This window comes from Populus euphratica, unplaced genomic scaffold (assembly GCF_000495115.2).
Source record: "Populus euphratica unplaced genomic scaffold, PopEup_1.0 scaffold151.1, whole genome shotgun sequence".
In the NCBI taxonomy this organism is placed as follows: domain Eukaryota; kingdom Viridiplantae; phylum Streptophyta; class Magnoliopsida; order Malpighiales; family Salicaceae; genus Populus; species Populus euphratica.
In genome coordinates, this window is record NW_011500039.1 from 236,391 (window position 1) to 261,595 (window position 25,205).

General features: G+C 33.0%; 3 protein-coding genes across 5 annotated transcripts in view; 1 reads left to right on the forward strand and 2 right to left on the reverse strand.

Annotated features, from left to right (window-relative positions):
• Positions 1 to 14,025: 14,025 nt before the first annotated feature.
• LOC105107195 (uncharacterized) lies at positions 14,026 to 15,302 on the forward strand. 3 transcript variants are annotated; one of them, XM_011001033.1, is made up of 4 exons: positions 14,026 to 14,467; positions 14,563 to 14,613; positions 14,740 to 14,873; positions 14,965 to 15,302. In XM_011001033.1, the coding sequence occupies exons 1-4, from the start codon at positions 14,156 to 14,158 to the stop codon at positions 14,966 to 14,968; spliced, it is 501 nt and encodes a 166-aa protein (XP_010999335.1). In that variant the 5' UTR covers positions 14,026 to 14,155; the 3' UTR covers positions 14,969 to 15,302. The 3 variants fall into 3 exon arrangements, with proteins under 3 accessions (XP_010999335.1, XP_010999334.1, XP_010999332.1); XM_011001032.1 differs by having other exon boundaries at positions 14,972 to 15,302; XM_011001030.1 differs by having other exon boundaries at positions 14,990 to 15,302.
• A 473-nt stretch (positions 15,303 to 15,775) lies between these two features.
• The window catches only part of LOC105107192 (uncharacterized), a 21,745-nt gene continuing 12,315 nt past the window's right edge, over positions 15,776 to 25,205 (reverse strand). The window contains exon 4 of the mRNA XM_011001028.1: positions 15,776 to 15,926. The gene's annotated coding sequence lies outside the window, so the exon portion shown is untranslated. The remainder of the gene's footprint in view (positions 15,927 to 25,205) is intronic.
• LOC105107194 (uncharacterized) lies at positions 15,780 to 16,752 on the reverse strand. Its single transcript, XM_011001029.1, has 3 exons — positions 16,527 to 16,752; positions 16,195 to 16,386; positions 15,780 to 16,117 (listed from the first exon to the last, which is right to left on the reverse strand). Exons 1-3 carry the CDS (start codon positions 16,680 to 16,682, stop codon positions 15,959 to 15,961), a joined length of 507 nt encoding a protein of 168 aa, XP_010999331.1. The 5' UTR covers positions 16,683 to 16,752; the 3' UTR covers positions 15,780 to 15,958.

Sequence of the window (25,205 nt, forward strand, 5' to 3'; positions counted from 1 at the left end):
AGACTTTCTAGAAAATCCTTATTTTTTTTAGAAAATATGGCCGAAAAGATAACCAATCAATTCATAACGAGAATAATGAGAATAATCGTGTTAGAACACTTAGAGATCATATGAATCCAATAAGAACAAGTGCACCATCATGTATTGTTTTTCCTCCTGATGCATTTCATTTTAATTTTAAGCCAGGTATTATTCAACTTTTACCCATTTTTCATGGTTTGTAACTAGAAAATCCATACTTGCATTTAAGAAAATTTGAAGAAGTTTGTAACACTTATAATGACTTAAATTGTAGCATGAACACCATCAGATTAAAGCTTTTTCCTTTTTCATTAAGAGATAAAGCTAAAACATGACTACAAAATATCAAGTCAGGATCCATTCATGCTTGGAATGAAATGTAACAACAGTTTTTAAAGAAATTTTTTTCTTCTCATAGAACAAACTCTTTTAAAAAACAAATCACCACTTTTACTCAAAAACCAGGAGAAACATTTTACAAATGTTGGGATAAATATAAAGACTTACTTAATGCCTGTCCTCATCATGGTTTTAAAACATGGAGATTGGTCTTACAATTTTATGAAGGGTTAACACCTAAAGATAGGCAAATGGTGGAATTGATGTACAATGGAACTTTTGAAAATAAAGACCCTAATGAAGCAATGGAGTACCTAGATTTGCTAACTGAAAATGCTCAAAATTGAGACATCATAGGTACTTATAAGGCACCAGGTAAAACTCAACCTCATACATCTAATGGAGGCATGTACAACCTTAGGGAAGATCATGACCTCCAAGCCAAATTTTCATCTTTAACTAGAAAAGTTAAGGCACTGGAATTAAAAAAGAGTGGTTAATTAAAATATGTTCAAGAAATTGTGTGTCAAATTTGTGAAACCAATGAGCACTCAACCAATGATTGTCTAACTTTTCCTTCTTTTAAAGAATGTTTCCATAAACAAGTCAATGCTTTAAATAGTTTTCAAAGACCAAGTCATAACCCATACTCACAAACGTACGACCTTGGTTGGAGAAATCACCCAAATTTCAGTTGGAAAAGTGGTAACAATAATGCACAAACTTCATAGCCACCATTTCAAGCACGACATAATTTTTAAAATTCTCATGGTTGTGCACCTTCTTATATTCCCTCTCCTAGAAGAAATCTTGAGGAAACATTACATACATTCATTGAAAAGCAAGAGACAATCAATACTCAAAATGCTCAAACCATGGCTAATTTGAAAGATACTCTTACAAAGTTCACATCTGCTCTCAGTTTTCAAGAGAAAGGTAAGTTTCTAACTCAACCCCAGCAAAATCCCAAAGGGTAATATAATTCAAGTACAAGCAATTCCTGAAGCCAACATCTGGATTAAGTCAAATCAGTCACTACTCTCCACAGTGGTAAGGTTATGAAAAAACTCATTCTTGAACCTTGTGAGAAAGAAGATGAGTTAGTCTCCAAGGGTAAGGAAATGGTTGAACATGATCATTACAAGGAAGAGACTAATTCCCCATCAGCACTTTCATTTCCTCATGCTATGACCAAACAAAGGAAAGTCAATCACAATTCTAAAATATTTGAAACTTTCAAACAGGTAAGGATTAATATACCTATGTTAGATGCTATTAAATAGGTACCATCTTATGCTAAAGTTTTGAAAGATCTGTGCACTATAAAGAGAAAATTGAATGTGAAAAAGAAACCCTTCTTAGCCGAACAAGTAAGTGTCATTCTTCAAAACAATAATGCTTTGAAATATAAAGACCCTGGTTGTCCTACAATTTCTTGCTTTATTAAAGAACATAAAATTAACAGAGCTTTATTTGATTTTAGAGCTAATATGAATTTACTTCTATATTTGGTTTTTCAAAATCTCAATCTAGGTGAGTTAAAACCTACTTTTGTAACTCTTTTACTTGATGATAAATCTGTAAAAATGTCTAGAGGAATAGTTGAAGATATGTTAGTACAAGTTGATAAATTCATCTTTTTTGTGGATTTTATTGTCTTGGATACACAACCCGTTGAAGCATGCAATTTAATTCATGTTATTTTAGGACGTCCATTTCTTGCAACTTCTAATGCATTGATTAATTGTAGCAATGGGGTGATGAAGTTATCTTTTGGAAACATGACATTGGAGATGAATGTTTTCAACATTTGCAAGCAACGTAGAGATGATAATAATTTACAGGAAGTAGATTTTATTGAAAAAATAATTTATGATCAATTTGAAAATTCTTCCAATGAAACTGAGTTTAATAAATCTGAAGATTTACAAATGGTTTGTTTTCAGGAAGAATCAAAGGCAAATAGTTGGAAAGCAAAAATTAAGGAATTGCCGCCATGATTAATTGGGTCCATGCCTTCAAGTGTTAAACCACCAAAACTTGATTTGAAGTCATTGTCATGCAATCTCAAATACTTATTTTTGGGAGAAAATAACACCTTTTCTGATAATAATTTCTTCCAAACTTAATGTTTCTCAAGAAGGTAAGTTATTACCAACTCTGAAAATGCACAAAAATGCATTAGGATGGACCATAGCTGACATTAAAGGAATTAGTCCTTTGATTTGCACACACAAGATTTATTTGGAGAAAAATGTTAAACCCTCTAGAGAAATGCAACGAAGATTTAATCCTAATATGAAAGAAGTTATGAGGAATGAAGTCATTAAACTTCTAGATAATGGAATCATTTATCCTATTTCTGATAGCAAATGGGTAAGTTCTACCCAAGTTGTACCTAAAAAGTTTGAAGTTACTATGATAACAAATGAGAAAAATGAGTTAATTCTAACGAGGACTATTACTGGTTCGCGCATATGTATTGACTATAGAAAACTTAATTCAATGACTTAAAAAGATCATTTTCCTTTACTTTTCATGGATCAAATTATAGAAAGAGTTGTAGGTCATGAATTTTATTATTTTCTAGATGGTTATTCAAGTTACAACCAAATTCAAATTGCATTTGAAGATTAAAAGAAAACTACTTTCACATGTCCATTTGGTACATTTGCATACCAAAGGATGCCTTTTGGATTATGTAATGCACCAGCCACGTTTTAAAGATGCATGCTTAGCATATTCAGTGATATAGTTGAACATTCTCTTGAGATTTTTATGGATGATTTTTCTATTTTTGGTGATTCATTTGATAATTGTTTAACTAATTTGGAAAAAGGTTTTGAATAGCTGTGAAGAGAAGAATCTTGTGCTGAATTGGAAAAAATGTCATTTTATGGTAACAAATGGCATTGTACTTGGTCACATTGTTTCATCAATAGGAATTGAGGTTGACAAATCTAAAATTGAGTTAATTGTCAACTTGCCAAAACTAAAATCTGTTAAAAATGCTAGATCATTCATAGGACATGTTGGTTTTTATAATAGATTTATCAAAGATTTTAGTGTAATATCTAAGCCATTGTGTAACTTTGTAACAAAGGATAATGTTTTTTAATGGGCTAAACATTGTGAAGAAGCCTTTGTTAAACTTAAAAACCTGCTTACATCTGATCCTGTCATTCAACCTCCTGATTGGTCATTACCTTTAGAAATAATGTGTAATGCTAGTGATTATGTCGTGGGTGCTATTTTAGGACAAAAAAAAGATAAGAAACCCTATGTGATTTAATATGCAAGTAAAACTTTAAATAGTGCTTAAATAAATTACACTACCACTCAAAAGGAATTACTTGCAGTAGTATTTGCATGTGAAAAATTCAGATCTTATCTTGTTGGCTCACCTGTTATTGTTTTTAGTGATCATGCAGTGTTGAAATATCTTCTTTGTAAGAAGGATTCTAAAGCCAGATTGGTGCGGTGGATTTTGTTACTTCAAGAATTCGATATCACAATCAAGGATAAGAAAAACACCGAAAATGTTGTCGCAGATCATTTGTCAAGATTGACAACTGATTTGAAATCTGACATCATATCAATCGATGACTACTTTCCTGATGAATCTTTACTTTTTGTCTTTACAATGCCTTGGTTTGATAATATTGTTAATTTTCTTATTTCAGGACATTTGCCAGCTCATTGAAATACCCAAGACAAAAGAAAGTTCTTAAACAAAGTGAAGAACTTTTATTAGGATGACTCTTATTTATTGAAATATTGTCCTGATCAAATATTTTAAAGATGCATTTCTGACAATGAGGTAAGTAATGTCATTAAATTTTATCATTCTGAGGCATGTGGGGGTCATTTTTCGTCAAAGAAAACAACTGCAAAAATCTTACAATATGGATTTTATTGGCCCACCATGTTCAAAGACACGCATGCATTCTTCAAAACTTGTGAAAATTGTCAAAAGTTAGGATCTCTTTCAAAACGTCACATGATGTCTTTAAATACTATTCTTGTCATTGAAATCTTTGATTGTCGGGGTATAGATTTTATAGGTCCATTTCCTCCATCATTTGGTTTTGTACAAATATTAGTCGCAGTAGAATATGTTTCAAAATGGATAGAAGTAATTCCAAGTCGTAACAATGATCATAAAACATTCATCAAGTTTTTGAAAGAAAATATTTTGAGTCGATTTGGAATTCCTCGGGCCATGATAAGTGATGGTGAAACACATTTCTGTAACAAGTCATTTGAGTCTTTAATGAAGAAATATGGAATCACACACAAAGTTGTCACCCCTTATCACCCCTAGACAAATGGACAAGTAGAACTTGCTAATAGGAAGATCAAACAAATCTTGGAAAAAATAGTGAACCTTAATCAAAAGGACTGGTCTTTAAGACTTAATGATGCACTTTTGGCCTATCGAACTGCTTTTAAAACATCATTAGGTACGTCACCTTATAGGTTGGTTTATGGAAAACCTTGTCATTTGCCTATGGAACTTGAACACAAAGCTTATAGGGCTATTAAAGCTTTCAATTCAAACCTAGATGATGCTAGCCAGCTGCGTAAGTTACAAATAAATAAGTTTGAGGAAATAAGAAATGATGCATATGAGAATTCAAAAATTTATAAAGCACAAATCAAAGACTTTCATGATAAAAGAATCTTAAGAAAAACATTTGATGTTGGTCAAAAAGTTTTGCTTTATAATTCTCGACTCCATTTATTTCTTGGAAAGTTAAGATCAAGATGGAGCGGTCCGTTTATTGTGAAACATGTATATCCTTATGGGGCCTTTGATATTGAGAATCCAAAGAATAATAATGTTTTCAAGGTCAATGGACATCATTTGAAAGCTTACTTTGATAATTTTTCTAGTGAAAATGAATCTATTGGTTTGAATGATCTTGTATATAAAGATTGATTATTTTGTTTTTCTCATATTTTTTATGTTTCTTTTTTTTTATGTATGACTCTTATTTTGCTAGTCTTTCTCCAACCCCGATCAAATGACGGATAACAACACTCAATGACTTTTAAGTCGGTTCTTTCAGTTTCCCATGATAATTGATATCTCTATATATATTTGTTCAATTCCTTGTTCCTTCTCCTTTCTTTGCATCTTTTCTTCACTTCTCTTTTGAAAAATGGACACCACTCTTTAAAAATTGAAAAAGTATTTCCCCATTTTGCCTCAGAATGCGATTACAAAAATTTACCGTGCTAGGTGTGAAAGATTGAGGTTGTTAATGAACCATGAAATTCCTGAAGATATTCGCTGGATAATTGAAGCAAAGATCTGATTATCAGGTGAGTCTTCCAACACTTTTATTTCATACATGCCTAGTACAGGTAAAAGCACTTTTGCAAAGAAACGTCATGCAAAATAACTGAAAGTCTGTCATCGATGTGCCAGATGGACTTGTAATGCAAAATGTCGTTCTTTAGGAATGGTATCTATAAACCGTGAATATAAAATACAATTCATTAAGGATGACCTGAGTAAGGAGTCTTTAGATAATCTTCTATTAACTCTTGAGACGCATCCTAGTGGAGATGCGCATCATGCAATTCATGATTTATGGCCTCATTTTCATAAAGAACATGATCGACTTAGTCTGAGAATCTGACTAAAAAAGACCATGTTTACCAATTTTTAAGAAAATTGGATAAGAAGTTTATCCTCGACCCATAGAAGGTGTTTAAGTTGTTCTTGGATGTAAAACCAATAGAAGATGTGAGCCACAATTACAATTGTTTGTACATACATATTGTTTAAAAAAATAATAAATAATAATAATAATAATAATAATAATAATAATAATAATAATAAATAAAAAAAAGAAAGAGAGAGAGAGTGTGAGACTACAGCTAGCTTATATATAGGTGATATGATTGCAGTTTTAATTTTTCATCTATAAAATCTTCTCTTCCTTCCCATCATTTCTACTCAACCCATTCATTCAACAGATAAGAAGTGTGTAGAAATGACAAGTTTCTCTATTCCTAAAATAAAAAATATTTGTGTCTTTTATGGATCTAGTCCTAAGAAAGAAACAGAGTTTTTAGAATCAGCAAATAATCTTGGTCGGGTACTAGCTGAGAGAAAGATTCATTTAGTATATGGGAGAGACAGCCTTGGGTTAATGGGGGGTGTTTCAATAGTTGTATTTGTAGGAGGCAATCAAGTTTTGGGGGTCATCCCTAAAGCTTTAGCCGAAGGGGACATAGGCAATCAAGTTTTGGGGGTCATCCCTAAAGCTTTAGTCGAAGGGGACATCATTGGAAAAATAATTGGAAAAGAATTACAGGTCTCCACAATGTCTGATCGAATGAATACAATGTTTAACCATGTTGATGCCTTTATTGCCTTACCAGGTGGTCTAAGTGCATTGGAAGAGATCTTTCATATTTCCTTTTGGGCCCAACTGCACATTCATTATAAACCTATAGGTTTGTTAAATGTTAATAGTTTTTATGATAATTTGTTGTCTTTTCTTGATCAAGCTGTGGAACAGGAATTTCTAACATCTTCGACACGACAAATCATAATCTTTACTGCTACCGCTAAACAATTGATTGACCAACTACAATCTTTCATCCCTGTTTGTCAGTAGTTGCTATTTCAGGTGATATCTTCTACACTTTATCTTTTTTATTAGAACATTGAGGACAATGTCTCGTTTTGGTTGGGGGGGGAGGGTAGTAGTTGATATTAAAAAATAATTATTATTAAGTAACTGTATTTTCTATTATTTAAATCATTTGCAAAACTATTGTTACTAGGATGGCAGAGTAACGGAGGAACTTTAGTGACTCTTGAGACGTGTCTTAGTAAACATTCTTAACAAGGTCTATCATAATACTTCTTGAAATATTCAGGTTTATAAACTTTTGGATTGTTATCACTTGATTCTGTTTATATGCTCATTTAACAAGAATTTCTAAACCTTCATTTTCACACACACACTCGAACATATGATTGTGGGTTGCACATTGAATTATTACATTATTTGTGTTTTTTTGTTAAAGGTAACAACTAAGGGAAAAGGGATAATATATAACATGAAAAAAAAAAACAAAAAAAAATATATAATAAAAAAATAAAGTAGATAAGTTTGGTTTCATAGCCTCCTTGACTTAAACAAATAAGCTCGAAGGGGTGTTTGAACACCTAGTACCTTAAGTCAACTGACTTGGGAGTTATTGGTCTAGTGCTTATTACATGGGTTAAGGAGAAAGATTAAGAGAATCAAACACTGCACTATCTACATATCAGTATTTGCAACCCGAGTTACTAAGCTCGTAGGGGTGTCTCAACACTTGATGCCCTAAGACCAACTGGTTTAGAAGTCATTAGCTGAAAGCTCGTTACATGGGTTCAAGATACATTGTATTATAAATTATTGCTTTTAAAAAAAATAACAATCTCAACCCAAGGAAGTTAACCTTAAACATTAGAATAAAAATTTTATTTTCTTCCATGAAAAGCTCCATAGCTATGTTTTGATTTATTGAGCACCAAAAAAAGGTTTATTAATATGTTATTTAAGAGATATTGAGCATATATATAAATTTAATAAGAATTTGTTTATCTGGATAGATTAATAGAAGTTAAATGATGAATGTCTTGCTTTGTGGTATTTGCAAATTGTTTTTCTATTTTAATGCTTTGATTACTAGGGACTAGTAATAAGCTGGTTGGGGGGTGTGATTAGTACTTAAAAGTGCATTCTCATTAAGGATTTATGTCATCATATTGCACCTAAAGTATCATTAAATTCCCTAACAAAAGTATGTTTTATATTAGCAAGTCTAAAAATACAATATACCTTTAATTCATGGTGAATGTTCATCCTAAATGCAAGTCTATCACATAAATAAAAGGACTGATTGATGAGTTTAAGTATTGAAATTGAAAAGACAGAGAAACTTAACGAAGTATTGCTGGTGCATTCCAAACTCGAACATCGTTTGGTAATTGGATCATATATAGAGTTGTAGATATCATATTTAGGTCCACTTTATATGGATGGAAAGGTAAGATATAGACCTACAACTTTCATATGGACTCAAACACTCAATTCTGTCATTTTCAAGTTCAAATCTTAGTAACAACGAAGACATCGAAAGTTGTCCTCCAACTCAAACACTATTCAATTTTTGGCTCATATCTTGAGTTCTAGAAGTCCAAGTGAGCTTTGTTTTTTTTATTGGAAAGCTGAGACAATTGCCCATAACTTCCATAATTCAATTGGCTATAATTCTAATAGTAGCAATGACGTTTTGGCCAGCCAATAATATCAATAATTAGTCCACAATATAAAAAAAAAATAGCAGCCACTAATGTTAAAAACCAACCACCAAATCAATGGATGACCACCAATTATTCAATCAATCAATAGTTCTGAATCTTAGCCTATAAAAGAAGGCATTTACCATGTATTTAGTCATATGTTAATTTTCAAATCAAAGTCATCTTCTTGCTTTCTCTATATATCTTTATAATGTTCAAGTTTTCTTTCATGCTATAGTAATCTCTTGTTTATGCTCTTTTATTTCCTTTCCTATACTTCGTTAACTTATATTATGTTTATGTTCTTATATTGCTTATTTATGTTTTTATCCTTCTTAATGTTTAGCTAAGTTAATTATGTCAAGGTGAAAAGGTTTCTCTAATGGTGTTAAAATAAGTGTAATATAAACTCAACATGGGCTTTAAATGTTTATATCTAAGAAAGATTGTTATTAACATGTTTTATCTTTTTATCTTACTAATTCTTAAAACCTTGCTTATTAAATGGTTAATCTAGATTTTTGTTGTATAACTCTTGGTACATCAAATGCTTGATCCTTCATAGTTTTCGGCCGACATCATTATTATGATAGGAACTTGATTTATTGTTAATATAAACTAGCAACATGAATGCTTGATGATATTTATAAGTATGGTGTTACTTAGATTAGATGGTTAATATGATCATGTTAGTAATTTATAATGAGCTAATAACCAGAAATCATCTTATTGGAACCTCTTTTATGTGTGGTTTCCAGTTGAGTAATAAAAAGAGTTTATATTATATTTATTTGAAATACCATTAGTAAATCCTATAACCTTGACATATGTTTTATATTATTTAATCCTTACATCAATATTATTGTTTAATCCCTACATCAATATCACATCTCAAAACTTTCTTTAACTTTTTTTTTTGTTATTATTCTCTTTAAATCTTTTTCTTTATTTGTAATTTATATAATTCACCTCCCTGTGGTTCGACCCCGGTCTTGCCGGGTTATTTTACTTTGACACTCCTACACTTGAGATAAGACATCAACTCTTTGATCGTGTCAATATCTATATATTACAAATATATATCTTGAGATAAGTTTAACTCAAGTTTTTGATCAAGTTTAACAATATTTATATCATATCTATTATTCATAAAGTAAGATAATTATAAAAAAAATACCCACTCATTTAGGTTGGTGACACGACTAAAAGATTAATGTCTTCTCCTAAGTGGAGGAGTGTTGAAGTAATAAATAACCCGACAAAACTAGGGTCGAACCACAAGGAGGTTACTTGTATAAATTATAGATGACAATAATACAACACCAATAATAATAGTAACAATAATAACAACAATAATAATAATACTAATAATAACAGTAGTAGTAATAGTAGTAATATCAATAATAATAATAATAATAATAATAATAAAGAAAAAAAAAAGATGATGATGATGAGAACTTTGAGATGGAATATTAACATAAGGATTAAACAATGACAATAATAAATGTCAAGGTTAGAGGATCCACTAATGATATGTCAAACAAGTATAGTATAAACTCTTATTATTCAATTGGAAACCACACACAAAGGAGGTTTCAATTAGATTATAGATTGTTAACATCATTACATTAGTCATCTTATTCGATTAATGCTAATACTTGTAAATCTTGTCAAATATTTATGATTATAACTTATGTTAACAACAAATCAAGTTCCTTTCATAGCTTAGGTGTCGGTTATACCATACAGTATGAGGTATGAAAGTGGCAAGCATTTGTTGTACCAAGTGTTATACAACATAAATCAAGATTAATCATTTAACAAGTAAAGTATTAAAGAGTAAACAAGATAACAAATACAAAATATATTAGCATCAAACAGTAAAGTCCATATTAAGTTTACATTATACTTATTTTTACACCATTAGTGTAACCTTTTCACCTTGACATAATAAACTTAACTAGACATAATGAAAGAAATAAAAATAAATAAACAAAATAAGAACATAAATAAGATAAAAGTTAACTAAGTAAATGAAAGACATAAACTTGATATTAATAAAAGCAAAACATAAACATTACAAAAAATACAAAGAGAGAAAGTTAGAGCATGATCTTGATCTGGAAACCAAGATGTCTAAATGCATGGAAAATGCCTCTTTTATAGACCAAAATTAGGAACTATTGATTTCATTACTAATTGATGAATGGGTAATCAACTCTTGACTTGGTGACAATCCTTATCTTTTCTTGTCTGCCCAAAATATCATTGACAACGTCAAAATTAGAGCCACTTGAAAACATGAAAGTTGTAGGAAATTATCTCAGCTTTCTTTTGTCAAAACTTTAGGTCATTTGGATTTCTAGAACTCCAGATATAAGTCAAACACTAAACAGTGCTCGGGCTGAAAAACATATTCAGACTTTTTTGTTGTTGTTTCAATTTGGACTTGAAAATGGCCTTTTTAAATCTTAGGCTCCATATAAAAGTTGTAGGCCTATGTCTTACTTTTCCATCCATATAAAGTAGACCTAAATCTGAGATCTACATCTCTAGATATGATCAAATTACCGAATGGTGTTTCGGTTTGAACTTCACCGACACCTCTTTTCTAAGTTTGGTCATCTTTTTGTCCTTTCAATTTTAGTTCTTAAATTAATCAATCAATCCTTTCATTTATGTGATAGATCTGCATTTAAAATGAACATTTACCATAAATTAAAGATATCTTATATTATTAGATATGTTATTATAAAACATGTTTTAGTTAAAGAGTTATTGATATTTCAAGTGCAAAAAGATGATATAAAACCTTGACAAAAATGCACTTTTAAGTACTAATCAGTTGATATTCATCGAGTTCGGGTTAATTGGCATTCCTAATCATATCTTCATTATTACTATTTTTCTATTGTTCAAATATTTTATATTTTAATTTATTTATAAATAAATTTGAATATATCAAATAAAAAACATTTTATTATTAAAATGTGAATAATTTTATAAACAAAATTAGTATGTTTATTTTTTAAAACATATAAAATAAACCTAGTTTACTACACTAAAATAAAATTTTGAACAATTGTTTTATAGGTATATTTAAAAACCAAACGTTTGATGCATTAAAATTTTCAAAAAAATAAATAAGTTTTCTTATATATTCCTTTTCAATTTAGGAATTTTTTTTATTTACATTTTCCTATTCAGTATTATTGAGTATTTTTAGTTTTATTTTCCTATTTGATAGTAATTGGGTTTTCTAGTTTTTTTTATATATAAACAAGGATTGTGATAATTTTTTGATATGTAAGATATGAATAAATAAAATTAAATATTTGAAAAATCTTTCTATATTTATAATGTCAATGATTTTTAAAATTTTGACTTATAATAAATCATATTTCGCTTCACTCATAATTGTGTCATATAGTATTAGAATCCAATGATTCTTCATTATTTTTTGTTGTACGAAATCAAACTACCATGTTTGTTTATGGAGAACATGCATCAAAGCCTAATAATTATTAGTGGTGAGTTAGTACTGTTATTAAAAATCTTTATAATAAATTCCACAATAAAATAATATCATGGGCACAAGTGTAATTGATAGTTGATAGAGTAGGTCACATATAAAAAAATCATTTATTTTTTTTTTTGTCTAAGAAGATTCTACTTAAATAATATTATATTGAATATTTTCATGGTGAATATCGATTTCTATCTAAAGAGGTTTAGCCTCCCACAAACAATTTAAATTTAAGTACAAGTTCTTTACAACCCAAGAATACAGATGTAAAAGCTTTTTAGGATAATGCATATTTCCCATTATTATTTGTATTTCTTCCTTTTTATTTTAGGAATTTTATTTTATTTTATTTTTTTATTCTTTATCTTTATGTTTTTCTGTATAAAGGCTTCTAATATATTTTTTTTCATTAATGAAACTTGGATAAATAAAATTAAATATTTTTAAAATCTTTAAATAATTATTGTATTCTTCATCTTTAAAACTTTAGACTTATACAACTTGTGTTATTCTTCACGCTATCTTAATAATAAAAGAAATATAATTGTACATTAAAGTACAAATATGATAATAAATAATTTGATAATTTGATATTGATTGCATATATTTAGTGAAAATTTGTAGTTGAAAGCTTACAAATTTTTTAGACAAAAATAAAATTAGAAAAAACCCCGTAATTACCCTTTTATTTATATCAAATCTGTAAATAAGCTTTTTGCAAAGAAACTTTGATTAAAATTTACTATGTAAAATTTAGCCTTATCAACTCAAATAGACCAAATTGCATAACAATATTATAAGATGACTATCAATTAAACTTTTGGAAATAGTCATTAAAATGTCTCAAGAGAATTGTTTTGAATTTTTTATGTATATTTTTTAATTCGAATACTCTAATGGATGACTATGTCCAATATTTTCTTAAAAGTTAGATTTATTTTAACCTCTTAAACATTTTAAAAAGTTTAATTTTCTTAAGAAATTAATTTTTTTCTCAAATAGTTTTTTTAAAAAAATTAATGATTAATTGATTATTGTAAAGAAATTTCATTGCTGGAAATTCTTGAATTTTATATTTTTCAAAGAATATTAATCTTTCTTCCTTTCACCTTAAAAAAAAAACATTTTCTTGAGAAAAATAATATTTTTAATTCTTACAAGTCTATGAAAACTCTATTTGGTATTCATCTTACAACTTAATACAATTTAGTCCAATATGAATTGAATTGACTGCATCTCTTCTCTTATAAATATGTGTTTTCCTACTTGGAATCCATGAATATATTTCCACAAGTATAGATACTTACTGGTCCACTTTGTAGAGCTCTCTCTCGGGATGTAAATTGCATAAAATCACGTGAAGAACTTCAATCAATAAATAGAAAATCAGAAATCTAAAACGAAGAAAGAATAATGAGAGAGGATCTCCATGATAGAATCTACCAAGAAGGTGGATGAATTTACAGAGAAAAAAAGAAGAGAGAAAGCATATGCCATTATTGGCTGCCTCCCTGTATGAATATAAGCTTGAATGCAATGGAAGGTTCGGTTGCGATTTTACTTATAAAATAAAGAGTGAACAAAAAAAATAAAAAATAAAAGAAAGAAAAACACCAGACTCTCCCTATATATATATATATATATATATGGAAACCGATTTGAAATAATAAAAAAGTCTTATGGAGATTTTAAGTTTGGAACTTTAAGGTTGGAGTTCAAGCATAACCTGAAAACCCAGAACAGTGCATCACCGGCCTGTTTATATCCTGAATGCGGCAGAAGGCCATGCTTGAGCCCATGTATTATTAGAAGATAAAAAGGAAAGCCCGATGGACATGGAGGCTGAAGCAAACCATTATCCTTGCAAGTGTCACGAAACGGACAGCAAGGGCTGCTCCTCCTCATCCAGAAGATTGTCCAGCAACTCTCTCTTTCAGCTCTGAGGTGATAGTAGCATGCATCCTCTTCTTCTTCTTGGACCAACCCCATTGTGTCTGTACCCTTCCATGTCCGTAGGGAGACTCAGACGTTGTTCTTGTTGTTCTGTTCCTCCTTACACATCGATGCTCGGCGGGACAAGAGGGGCAACACCAGGTACTGCAGCTCTTCTCATAAATCGAGTTTCCAGTAACGTTGCTGATGCTCCGCAATCCAAGCTCCCCTCTTCTACTCGATTGCCTTTCACTCCCAGCCATCTCAAATCTCTAGGGTTCGAGCCCTCCCCTCCTCACTTGGCCCTCCTCTCTCTCTTGTTTCTTCTTTCTATGGTTAGTTTTCCAACCTCTTCTTTTCCTTTTCCTCCTGACTACTGTCCAGTTTTCTCCGAGTAAGTAACATACAAGTGTACTCGTCCTCCTCGCAGGCTATTGGAGCAATTTTCTCTTTGGCTGCCATTTGCCTTCCAACCATAGCTGTAAGCTCTTGATAATTTATTCTTCTTGGATAATTAATATAACAACCCCATAAGTCGATGTACTGGTGCTCTGCATTCTTAAGTAAGCATATAGGATCCTATGCAATGATAAGAACAATGATGCAGGCTTTCAGAAGATTGGGAGCTTCTGTCAACAAATTGTCCCAAGTCGTCTCTGAAGAGGTGCCAGGAACCTTGTCTTCTCTCAAGCTCTCTGCCCGTGAGATTAATGAACTCGCTCGACAACTTGCCAAGCTCAGGTTAGCTACACATCTTACTTTCCTAGCTCTCCTGCTCAATTCACCACGTTTCCATCTGAGAATCCCCTTGCTTGCTTATGCAATTTTGTAGTTAACAGGATTTTACATTTTTGAAGGCAAAAGATCTCCGCAACTGATCAGATTGAAAATTGGAAACAAAGCCAAAATCAATAAATATCATGGGCTAGCCCACTTCTTTTGGAAGCGGCTGCAACTGGCCTTGTGCAGAATCCGTTGGATTACTTTGTCTTGTATTTATATGTATTACTTGGATCTAACTTGTAAATCGAACATATAGAACGTCATAAATACAAAATATATGGGAAAAACTGTTGTTTTCTCTGTAGCGCCACAAAACGTGATAAATTATGTATGTCCAGCACCCATTATTTCATAATTAAGATTCTAGCTCTCATTCCTCTTCAGTTACCTTCATTTGTACAATATCTAACTCTTGATCTCGATGCTCTAATTGTATCCCTGAAGATTGCGTTTATCTCTTACAATCATACTTGACAGCTTAATTCGACTATCAATTTCCTATTACCGCATTATCAAACACAAACTAAAATGGAAACCGCAACTAGCGAAACTCCGTCTGGCACGCTGAATCATTGAAAAGTAGGTGCTGCAATACAAGGGAAGGAATGGCTTCTTAAAGTTAGATTTCAGTAATCTTGGTATTGCAATCTTTTGTGTTACCGGTCCAGCAACACAAGGGAAGGACTGACGAGTTTGGATGTGACGCCATGTAATTGAAGTAGTAGGTTTGGTAGTTATGGCTAAAAAACACGAGGTTGGTGTCTAAGAACAGCGTTGACTGTGTGCTAAGCTGAGTGAAATTCTTCTTTTTTTGTTTTTGAACGATTAACAGTACTATCAATTGGGAAGCAATCATCAACTAACTGGGAGTAAATTAGATGAATTTATTCATACTCTTCGGACTGAAATTTGAGAATCATACAGCAAGAACTAGAAGTCACTGAATTACAGTAGTACAATTGTACTATTATTATTATTGACTAAAATATCAGGAGTAATGACTACGACCATGTCGTGGTGGTAGGCAGGCAATAAAAGAGCGTTCATAATTTAGCATGGCTTCTGAGATTTTCCGTGGCTTCTTTAGCATGGTCAGGCGCAGGCAAGTTGCACAAGAGAGTAACCCTTGACGATGATACCAATGATTTGGAGGACTCTGTGTTAGAAGGATCAGCTAATTTCCAGATTCGCACCTCCCACACCTGTATCAGGGTGCATCTTAATGGTTTTCCCTTGCTAACGCTGAAGGAAGTGAAGGGAAGGGAGGGGGATTATGTACCTGGATGGTTTTGCCTATACTGAAGGGAGTGGCTTCGGCGAGGACAAGGTCTCCAAGGCGGGCGCTTTTCACATGATTGATGCTCAGGTGAATCCCAGCCACTCTTTGCAATCCCGATGCCATGTGGGCCCCTATGCTAGCCATCGCTTCCGAAATCAACGCCGATACTCCGCCGTGTAATACCTTGAACGGCTGCTCGATGGCCGGCCAGCCCATTTCCAAGAAGAAAATTATGAGCTCTCCATTTCGGCAATTTTAACATATTGAAATCAAATAAAATTCCTCTTATATATGGATTATAATGAGAGAGAGAAAGGAGGAGAGTGACAGACCTGGACGCACTTGGGAGTAACAAGCAGGCGACCAGTGACCTTTTGAGGGGACAATTCTTCAATTTGGAACCCAAAGGAATGCAGAGGAACGTCAAGACTTTCTTTTTTGGAAGAAGAGGAAGAGGAAGAGGACGATGAAGATGATGATTTCTCCATCAAAACCTATAACAGTACAAAAGCAAAAACACTACCAGTCCCTTTTGAGACCGGAAGATAAAAAGGATGGAGGAAAGACAGACCACTCTGCTCACTGTTGCGTGGGCTGTGGATTTTGACTTATGTGACGTTTTTGTTCTCGAAGGTAGATTTTCCTATTCTGCTGGGATCAATGTATTTATAGTTTTTATTATTATTATTTTAATAGAATTAAATCTCACCTCGATACGAGTAATTACCTGTTTTGAAAATATTGTGTTTTAAAATATTTCTTAGTTGAAATATATTGAAATAATATATATTTTTAAAATTTAGTTTTTATATTATAACATCAAAATAATTAAAAAATATAAAGAAATTAATTAAAAAATTAAAATTTTTCAATAATACGATTCAACCACTTTCATACACACTCTAAATATATAATAACTAAGAAAATTGAATTATTTTAGCTATTTATACTTAGTTTTATTTTATAAAAATTAATAAGATATTTTAAATATTAAAATTAATATTTAAATAAATTACTTGAATTTATTTTATTTTATTTCAAAAATACATCTTCACATATTTTTTTATTAGAAATAAGTTGAATTACCTTTCATTTTAAAAACATATACTAATGAATTTTACACCCAAATCATTTTCTATATTAGTGACGTAGCGGAAGTTTATGAAAAAAAAGGATCACCGTCCCTTTTCTTTGATTGTGTTCGAGTCCACGAACAAAAGAAAAAAAACACTCAAATCCATGAGTAAAAGATTCTGAATGAAAACTGTTATTCAATCAAATTAAAAAGTATCCTCCTAAGTGAATGGCAGCTTGTATTTATAAGCTTGTCATTCCTAATCCTACTCAAATAATGATTTACAGAATTAAATAGGAAAAATAAGGGGTGACAGGGAAATCCCCCATAAAACAGGACTTATGTCCTCAATTTACGTCCTAGGCAATAACAGAAATAACAAAAGAGGCACTAAGGGCCCCAACTAAGAATCTATGTTGAATAAGGAAAGTGCAACTGGCAATTCGTGTATGATAGCAAATTCCAACAAGCATGCAATTTAGTTCATAGCAACCTCTTATTGTTTTGTAACAGCAACGAACTGTCCTACATCAGTCTCCTCTGCCTAAAAAGAACTCGTCCTCGAGTTAGTCAGGTTGGAGGGTGACTCGTCAGGCGGATGATACTCGAACAGGTCAGCAACATTGAATGTAGAAGATATTGCCATTTCTGCAGGGAGGTCAACCCGATATGCATTGTCATTAATTTTCTGTAGAATCTGATAGGGGTCATACTTCTTGTTGCTTAATTTGTTAAATGTTCCCACTGGCAACCGCCCTTTACGTAGGTACACCATTACAAGGTCTCCTTCCTTGAATAATTTAAGTCATCGTTTCCGGTCTGCAGCTGCTTTGTATTTGGCATTGGATTCTTCCAGTTTCTTACGCACCTCTTCCTGAATGGCTTTAACCCGATCAGCCATATGCTCCGCTGCAATACTCATTCCTGGAAGATTTGGCAGGGGAACCAAGTCTAATGCATGACTTAGGGGCTGACAGTATACTACCTGAAATGGTGTCTTCCTAGTTGATCTGTTCAGCATGCTGTTGTAGGCGAACTCGGCTTGAGCCAACGTAAGATCCCATTGTTTAGGTTTCTCACCAGATAGGCAACAAATTAAGTTGTCCAGAGTGCGGTTCACCACCTCTGTTTGTCCATCAGTTTGAGGGTGACTGGTGCTATTGAAGTTAAGTGTTGTGTCAAACCGCCGCCACAAGGTTCTCCAAAAATGGCTAAGAAATTTAGTGTCCCTATCTGAGGTGATAGATTTAGGGACCCCGTGTAGACGAACAACTTCCTTGAAGAATAGATTGGCCACATGCACGGTATCAGAAGTCTTTTTGCAGGCAATAAAATGGGCCATTTTGGAATACCTGTCCACCACCACAAAGACTGAGTCGGCACCCCGCTGCGTTCGTGGAAGTCCTAGGATGAAATCCATTGAAAGATCCTCCCAAGGAGCTGCCGGTACAGGTAAGGGTAGGTATAGGCCTGTGTTTTGTGTTTGGCCTTTGGCTGCTTGGCATGTTGGACACCGCTTGACATGGCTGCCAATGTCTCGCTTCAATTGGGGCCAGAAGTATCGTTCTTCTACAAGAGCCACAGTTTTATCTCGTCCTAGGTGTCCTCCCAAGCCACTCCCGTGTAGTTCATGGATTATTTGCTCCCGTAATGAACTTCTGGGAATATATAATTGGTTGCCCCGAAACAAGTAGCCCTCGTGAATATGCATTCCTTCATGAGATAGCCCCTGCTGACACTTACTCCAGATATTTCTGAAATCCTCATCTTCTGCATATAATTCTTTAAGGCATTCGAAGCCTATGACTTCAGCCCGCAGGGTGATGAGTAGTGACACTTTCCGGCTTAATGCGTCAGCCACTTTATTCAGTTGTCCTGACTTGTGTTTCAAAGTGAAGGTGAATCGTTGGATGAAGGCAACCCAACGAGCATGCATTTGGTTCACGTTGCTTTGACTGTTAAGGAATTTTAGTGTTTGGTGATCACTGAATAAAATAAACTCTCTTTGCACTAAGTAATGTTCCCAAACTTTCATAGCTCGAAATACAGCGTACAACTCAAGTTCATAGGTGGACCACTTCTGACGAGCCTCACTAAGTTTCTCACTATAGAATGCAATGGGTCTACCCTGTTGAGATAGAACAGCACCAATGCCAGCGATAGAAGCATCACAGTCTACCTCAAATAGTTTATCAAAATCTGGCAGTGCTAAAACTGGGGCAGAAGATAACTTCTCTTTAATTAGTGCAAAACTATGCTCTGCTTCGGTTCCCCAATGGAATCTTCCTTTTTTCATACATTCAGTGATTGGTGCGACAATTCGGCTAAAATCCCTGACGAATCGCAGGTAAAATGTGGCTAACCCGTGAAAGCTACGCACGTCACCAACATTTTTCGGGGTAGGCCAATCCCGAATGGCTTGAATTTTTTCTTCATCGACTTTAATCCCATCAGCACTTACAATAAATCCCAAAAATAACAAACTGCTAGTCATGAATCTGCACTTCGTTAAATTAACATATAATTTGTTCTGCTGCAAAACTGTCAGTACTTCTCGCAAGTGCTCAAGGTGATCAGATTCACACCGGCTATAAATCAGTATGTCATCGAAGTATACTACAACAAAGTAGCCAGTAAATGGTTTAAGTACCTGATTCATTAAACGCATGAAGTACTTGGAGCATTGGATAGTCCAAACGGCATTACCAACCACTCATATAAACCATCCTTCGTTTTGAAGGCTGTTTTCCATTCATCCCCGGGTCTGATTCGAATCTGATGGTACCCACTTCGTAAGTCAATTTTGAAAAAGATTTTGGAACCGGCCAGCATGTCTAGCATATCCTCTAATCGAGGGATGGGAAATCGATACTTAATAGTGATTTTTTTGATAGCTCGGCTGTCGATGCACATACGCTAACTGCCATCTTTTTTCGGTACTAACAAGGCGGGCACTGCACAAGGGCTCATGCTCTCCTGAACTAACCTTTTCTTTATCAGTTCTTCTACCTGCTCCTGTAGGACAAGACCTTCTTTCGAACTCATTCGATAGCGTGGTCGATTTGGTAGGCTAGCCCCGGGCATTAAATCAATATGATGCTGAATGTCGCGCATGAGGGGCAACTCCTCTGGTAAATCTACAGGTATGATGGCCTGGAATTCTGCTAGTAAAGGCTGCAGTACCTTTGGAATGTTGGGAGAGTCGATTTCAACTCCACCACCGACTACTATTGCAAAAACCTCACTGGCCCCGTTGGTTTCTGTTATAAATGTCCCCTCATCAACCAGTAATATAGGTTTACCATGCGCCTTTGGTTTTGCTAAGAGAATTCTTCCTTTAGTGGACCCAATACTACCTTCTGCCCTCCTCTCATGAAGACATACACATTGTCCCTGCCTTTATAGGTAATGTCCATATCATATTGCCATGGCCTGCCTAGGATCATGTGACAAGCGTCCATTTCGACAACATCATAAATAATCTTATCCACGTAATTTTTCCCAATTGAAAATTGAATGCGACAAGTTTCAGTAACCTTTGTCTCTGCACCCCTCTTAATCCAGCCAATCTTCAAGGGTGAGGGATGTTTCTCCGTTTTCAAGCCTAGCTTCGTCACCATGGTTCTGGAGATGATGTTCTCGCTGCTGCCATTGTCAATTATAACATCACACACTTTTTTGTTCACAGTACATCGGGTTCGAAATATGTTGTGACGCTGTGATTGATCCATCTGTTTTGGTGCTAGCAGAAGTCTTCTAACTACTAGAGAATGTGAGAGTAATTCTCCATCATCCCTTCCTGTAATTTCTTCTTCTTCATAGGTGTACTTAGTCTCGTCCTCTATCCTTTCTGCATCTAGGTCTGTTCCCTCTCCTGGCTCAATCAGATTTACTACCCCCCGTTTTGGACACTGATTAGAACGATGCCCCGGTTGTCCACACCTATATCATTTATTTGAAGCTGGTCTGGAATATGGATTCCTTGGTGCTTCTGGAGGTACTACTCTTGCGGTTGTCACTTGCATCCTGTTGCTACTTGGCCCTTTTGTAAAGTTAGATATGGAGGGTGGAGGGTTTAGTGGGAACTTTCCTTTGTGTGCTGCAACATGAATAGATTCAACTAGGACCCTTGCTACACTTGTTGGTCTTGTTCTGTCCAATTGTGTTTCTGCTTTTGTAGCTAAATTAATAGCTTCTGTTAAGGAATAAATGGTGTGCATGGAAACTCGGTCTTGTATATTTAAACGCAATCCTCCAATGAACCTGGTGATTTGTTGTGCGTCCGACTCCAACAGATTATTACGGGAAGATAATCGATGGAATTCCTCAACATATGTTTGAATTGTCTGGCTCCCTTGTCTGCAATCCTGATATTGTTGAAACAATATCTGCTCATAATTTGGTGGTAAGTACCTGTAACGCAGTAGTCGTCTCATCTTGCACTAGGTTTGAACCATCCCTTTTCTCTGCCTCATCCGTGTGAGTTGCAATTGTTCCCACCAAGCGGAGGATCCTCCCATTAATCTCTAAGCGACCAGCTTCACCTTTTTATCTTCAGGGATCTCCATGTAGTCAAAGAATCTCTCTACTACTACTAACCAGTCGAGAAATCCTTCAATTTGAAGCTGACCATTAAAGCTAGGTAGATTCATCTTCATGCGAAATGACTGAGGCCCTCGCTCTCCCACATTGTGATAGCCTTGCCGATTGGGTTTCAATATGCGTTCAACATATTCTTCATCGTCACTTAGTTCTTCCTCGTAGGCTAGCTGCCTACGTGGAATTGGATTGTGTTCACAAGAAGGGGCAATCCGTTCCCTGTAATCCTCACGAACCCTCCCATCCTCACACCGCTGATTATTTCCAGTTGTTAATCTAGCAAGGGTTGCCTGTATTGCTTGCAAGGTTTGCTGGGTTTCATGCTGGAAAGTTCTAAATTCTGCTTGTGTAATTAAGTTGTTTTCATGATTTTCGCCATCAAGGGCTTCTCGTTCGTTCAGTGTGTTTGACATTTGAACAACGATAAACCTGCTCTGATACCAACTGATGTAGCGGAAGTTTATGAAAAAAAAGGATCACCATCCCTTTTCTTTGATTGTGTTCGAGTCCACGAACAAAAGAGAAAAACACTTGAATCCACGAGTAAAAGATTACTGTTTCTGAATGAAAACTGTTATTCAATCAAATCAAAAAGTATCCTCCTAAGTGAATGGCAGCTTGCATTTATAAGCTTGCCATTCCTAATCCTACTCAAATAATGACTTACAGAATTAAATAGGAAAAATAAGGGGTGACAGGGAAATCCTCCATAAAACAGGACTTTTATCCTCAATTCACGTCCTAGGCAATAACAGAAATAACAAAAGAGGCACTAAGGACCCCAACTAAGAATCTATGTTGAATAACGAAAGTGCAGCTGGCAATTCGTGTATGATATCAAATTCCAGCAAGCATGCAATTTAGTTCATAGCAACCTCTTGTTGTTTTGTAACAGCAACGAACTGTCGTGCATCAATTAGTCTCCGAACTTTTATTATCTCTTAATTAAAGATTTCTTTAAAATAAATAATTCTTACAAATATTATTGGGCTTGCAGCACGTAATATGAGAACATGGAGAAAAAAGTCTTCGAAATAAAAGAAAATTTTTAATCGAGAATTTTTAAAAAAATGAAAAGAAAAATTGATATGAAAATTTAATTACCAATTCCATTGGAGCCATTATCTATACATAGTTAAATAATGTTTTCAATGAAACATTAAAAACATCATGAAGCAATTATTTTAAATTTTAAATTGTTTATTTATTATTTTATTAATTATAGATATTTAGATCAGTTTATATATATTTTAATTAATTTTTTAAAATTTTAAATTTAATAATTATATAAATTTTTAATCATTCTGATATTTAAGCTCCTCGTACTTTTAATATCTAAAAATCAAACTTATAACTTCACCGATTAAACTAGTCATTAAATTATTTAATTTTGAAACAACACAAAGAGAATGAGGAGAAGGTCAGATGGATGGATGGTATTGGGGTAGGTAAGAACTTCTTAATAAACGGATGCTGTGTTGGGTGATTATAGCCTGCCTGCATAAATGACACAGTTTAATCCGTATCTCAAAATTGAATGAATGAGTATTTTTTGGAATTTATTGATAATAAGTAAAGTAGGTATATTTTTAAATATTATTTGAAATCTTTACAAACCCAACTTAATATATATATAGACACACACACGAATAATATTTATCATTTTATTTATACATATGCATGCTTTAAATATATATTAACTATTTTAATTTTTATTAATTAATAAATAATACTAGATAATAGGCTACTTTTTGTATCCAAATCTTGATGAATAGCTTGTTGGTGTATAATTTTTTATAATAAATAAAACATAAATATTAAAAAAAAAATCTGATTTGCAGGTATCCTTTGTCGTAACTAATTGGGTGTTCTCTATTCATAAATATCGAAGGGTACTTTCCCCTTGTGACTTTGTACTCTTTGGTTGGTGGGGCCGGCTGCAGCCCTGAAAATAAAAGATAGCCACACTCCCGTCTTGGACTGCTATGTTTTCCTGCCCAGCTAACCCTCTTTTATCGCTCTTCTGACTTTCTTTGCACATGCCAGTATATTTTTCAATTATTATATATTAACAAAAACCTGAAAAGAATAAAAGTTAAATTTATTATTCACCTCTTCGTAAAAATATTGTTTATCAAAACAATAGTAATATTTTTTTAATTTCCATTTTAAAAGTCATTTATCTTAAGTTTAATAAAGAGGCTGAGATCGATAATTTTTTTTTAATTTATATTTTATGAGATTTTCTTATTCTTATAATTTGGATTATAGATTTAGATGATTAAGTTGAATTATTTTATTTTTTTATAATTTTTTTTAAAGAAATTCATCATTCAATACAACGTTAATTGAAAGTAGAGCTTCAGAAATTCTTTTAATTTGTGTTTTATAAGGTTATTTTAATTTCATAACTAGGTTATAGGTTTGGTTGGTAAACCTTGGTCCTTTTTTGTGTCTTTGTTTAATTGATTTTTTTATTTCAGTCTTCAACATTAAGTTGATTGAAAATTAATTTTTTTTATTTTTTTATTTACTTTCTATAGTGTTATCTCAGTTTTATAACCCGGGTTACGGATAAGGCAAGTTAAATGATTTAAATGCCAATGATAATAGAATCTCTATTAATGATTTAAATGTCAATGATATTACTTGGGCTACTTCAATGTTTATGAACCTGAAAATAAATTAAATTAATAAAATATTGATTAGTTGTTCATAAATTATGTTATAATTTTTTTTTAAAAAAACTAAAACCTTAACAAACTTATATTGAAAGATTGTCTTTCCATTGTGCCTCGTACTTATGGGTGAATTGATTCTGCTACGAAGGCACGCCACCTCTGTGCTGTGAAACCGCATTGGAAGAGGTAGCATCGGTTGACAGCGTAGATGCCTCTTCTTAAGAGGCACCAAAGGATATGTCAACCTTGTTGTTAGAAGAACTAGCTGCGACAATACGTGAGCGACGAGCTGTGGATTTCGTTCTACACATCTATATAATTTTATTCAAATAATTATATAACTAAATTGGAATGTTAAAAAAATTCGACAGTACCTCCCTTATACTGGAGACTATCCTAATCCACAAACCTATAAATATTAATAATAGCCACAACCAATTGACCCCACATATACTAATATTGTATATAATATAACATCTACACAAATAACATCCATACTAATTACAAGGTAAATTCAATATTAACAATTACAATTCAATAAATTATTCAATTATTATGACAATAAAACAATAAAATATATTCAAAAAATTCAAAAAAAAAACTCTAGACTAACAATTAAAATTAATGGAAATAATTAAACACAAATCATGCAATAT

Coding starts and splice junctions, on each gene's coding strand:
- LOC105107195 (XM_011001030.1), top strand. CDS start 14,156: ATGCATCCTCTTCTTCTTCTTGGACCAACCCCATTGTGTCTGTACCCT. Junction 14,468..14,562: donor TCTTGTTTCTTCTTTCTATG/GTTAGTTTTCCA, acceptor TCCTCCTCGCAG/GCTATTGGAGCAATTTTCTC. Junction 14,614..14,739: donor TTTGCCTTCCAACCATAGCT/GTAAGCTCTTGA, acceptor ACAATGATGCAG/GCTTTCAGAAGATTGGGAGC.
- LOC105107194 (XM_011001029.1), bottom strand. CDS start 16,682: ATGGAGAAATCATCATCTTCATCGTCCTCTTCCTCTTCCTCTTCTTCC. Junction 16,387..16,526: donor TTACTCCCAAGTGCGTCCAG/GTCTGTCACTCT, acceptor GCCATCGAGCAG/CCGTTCAAGGTATTACACGG. Junction 16,118..16,194: donor GTATAGGCAAAACCATCCAG/GTACATAATCCC, acceptor ACCCTGATACAG/GTGTGGGAGGTGCGAATCTG.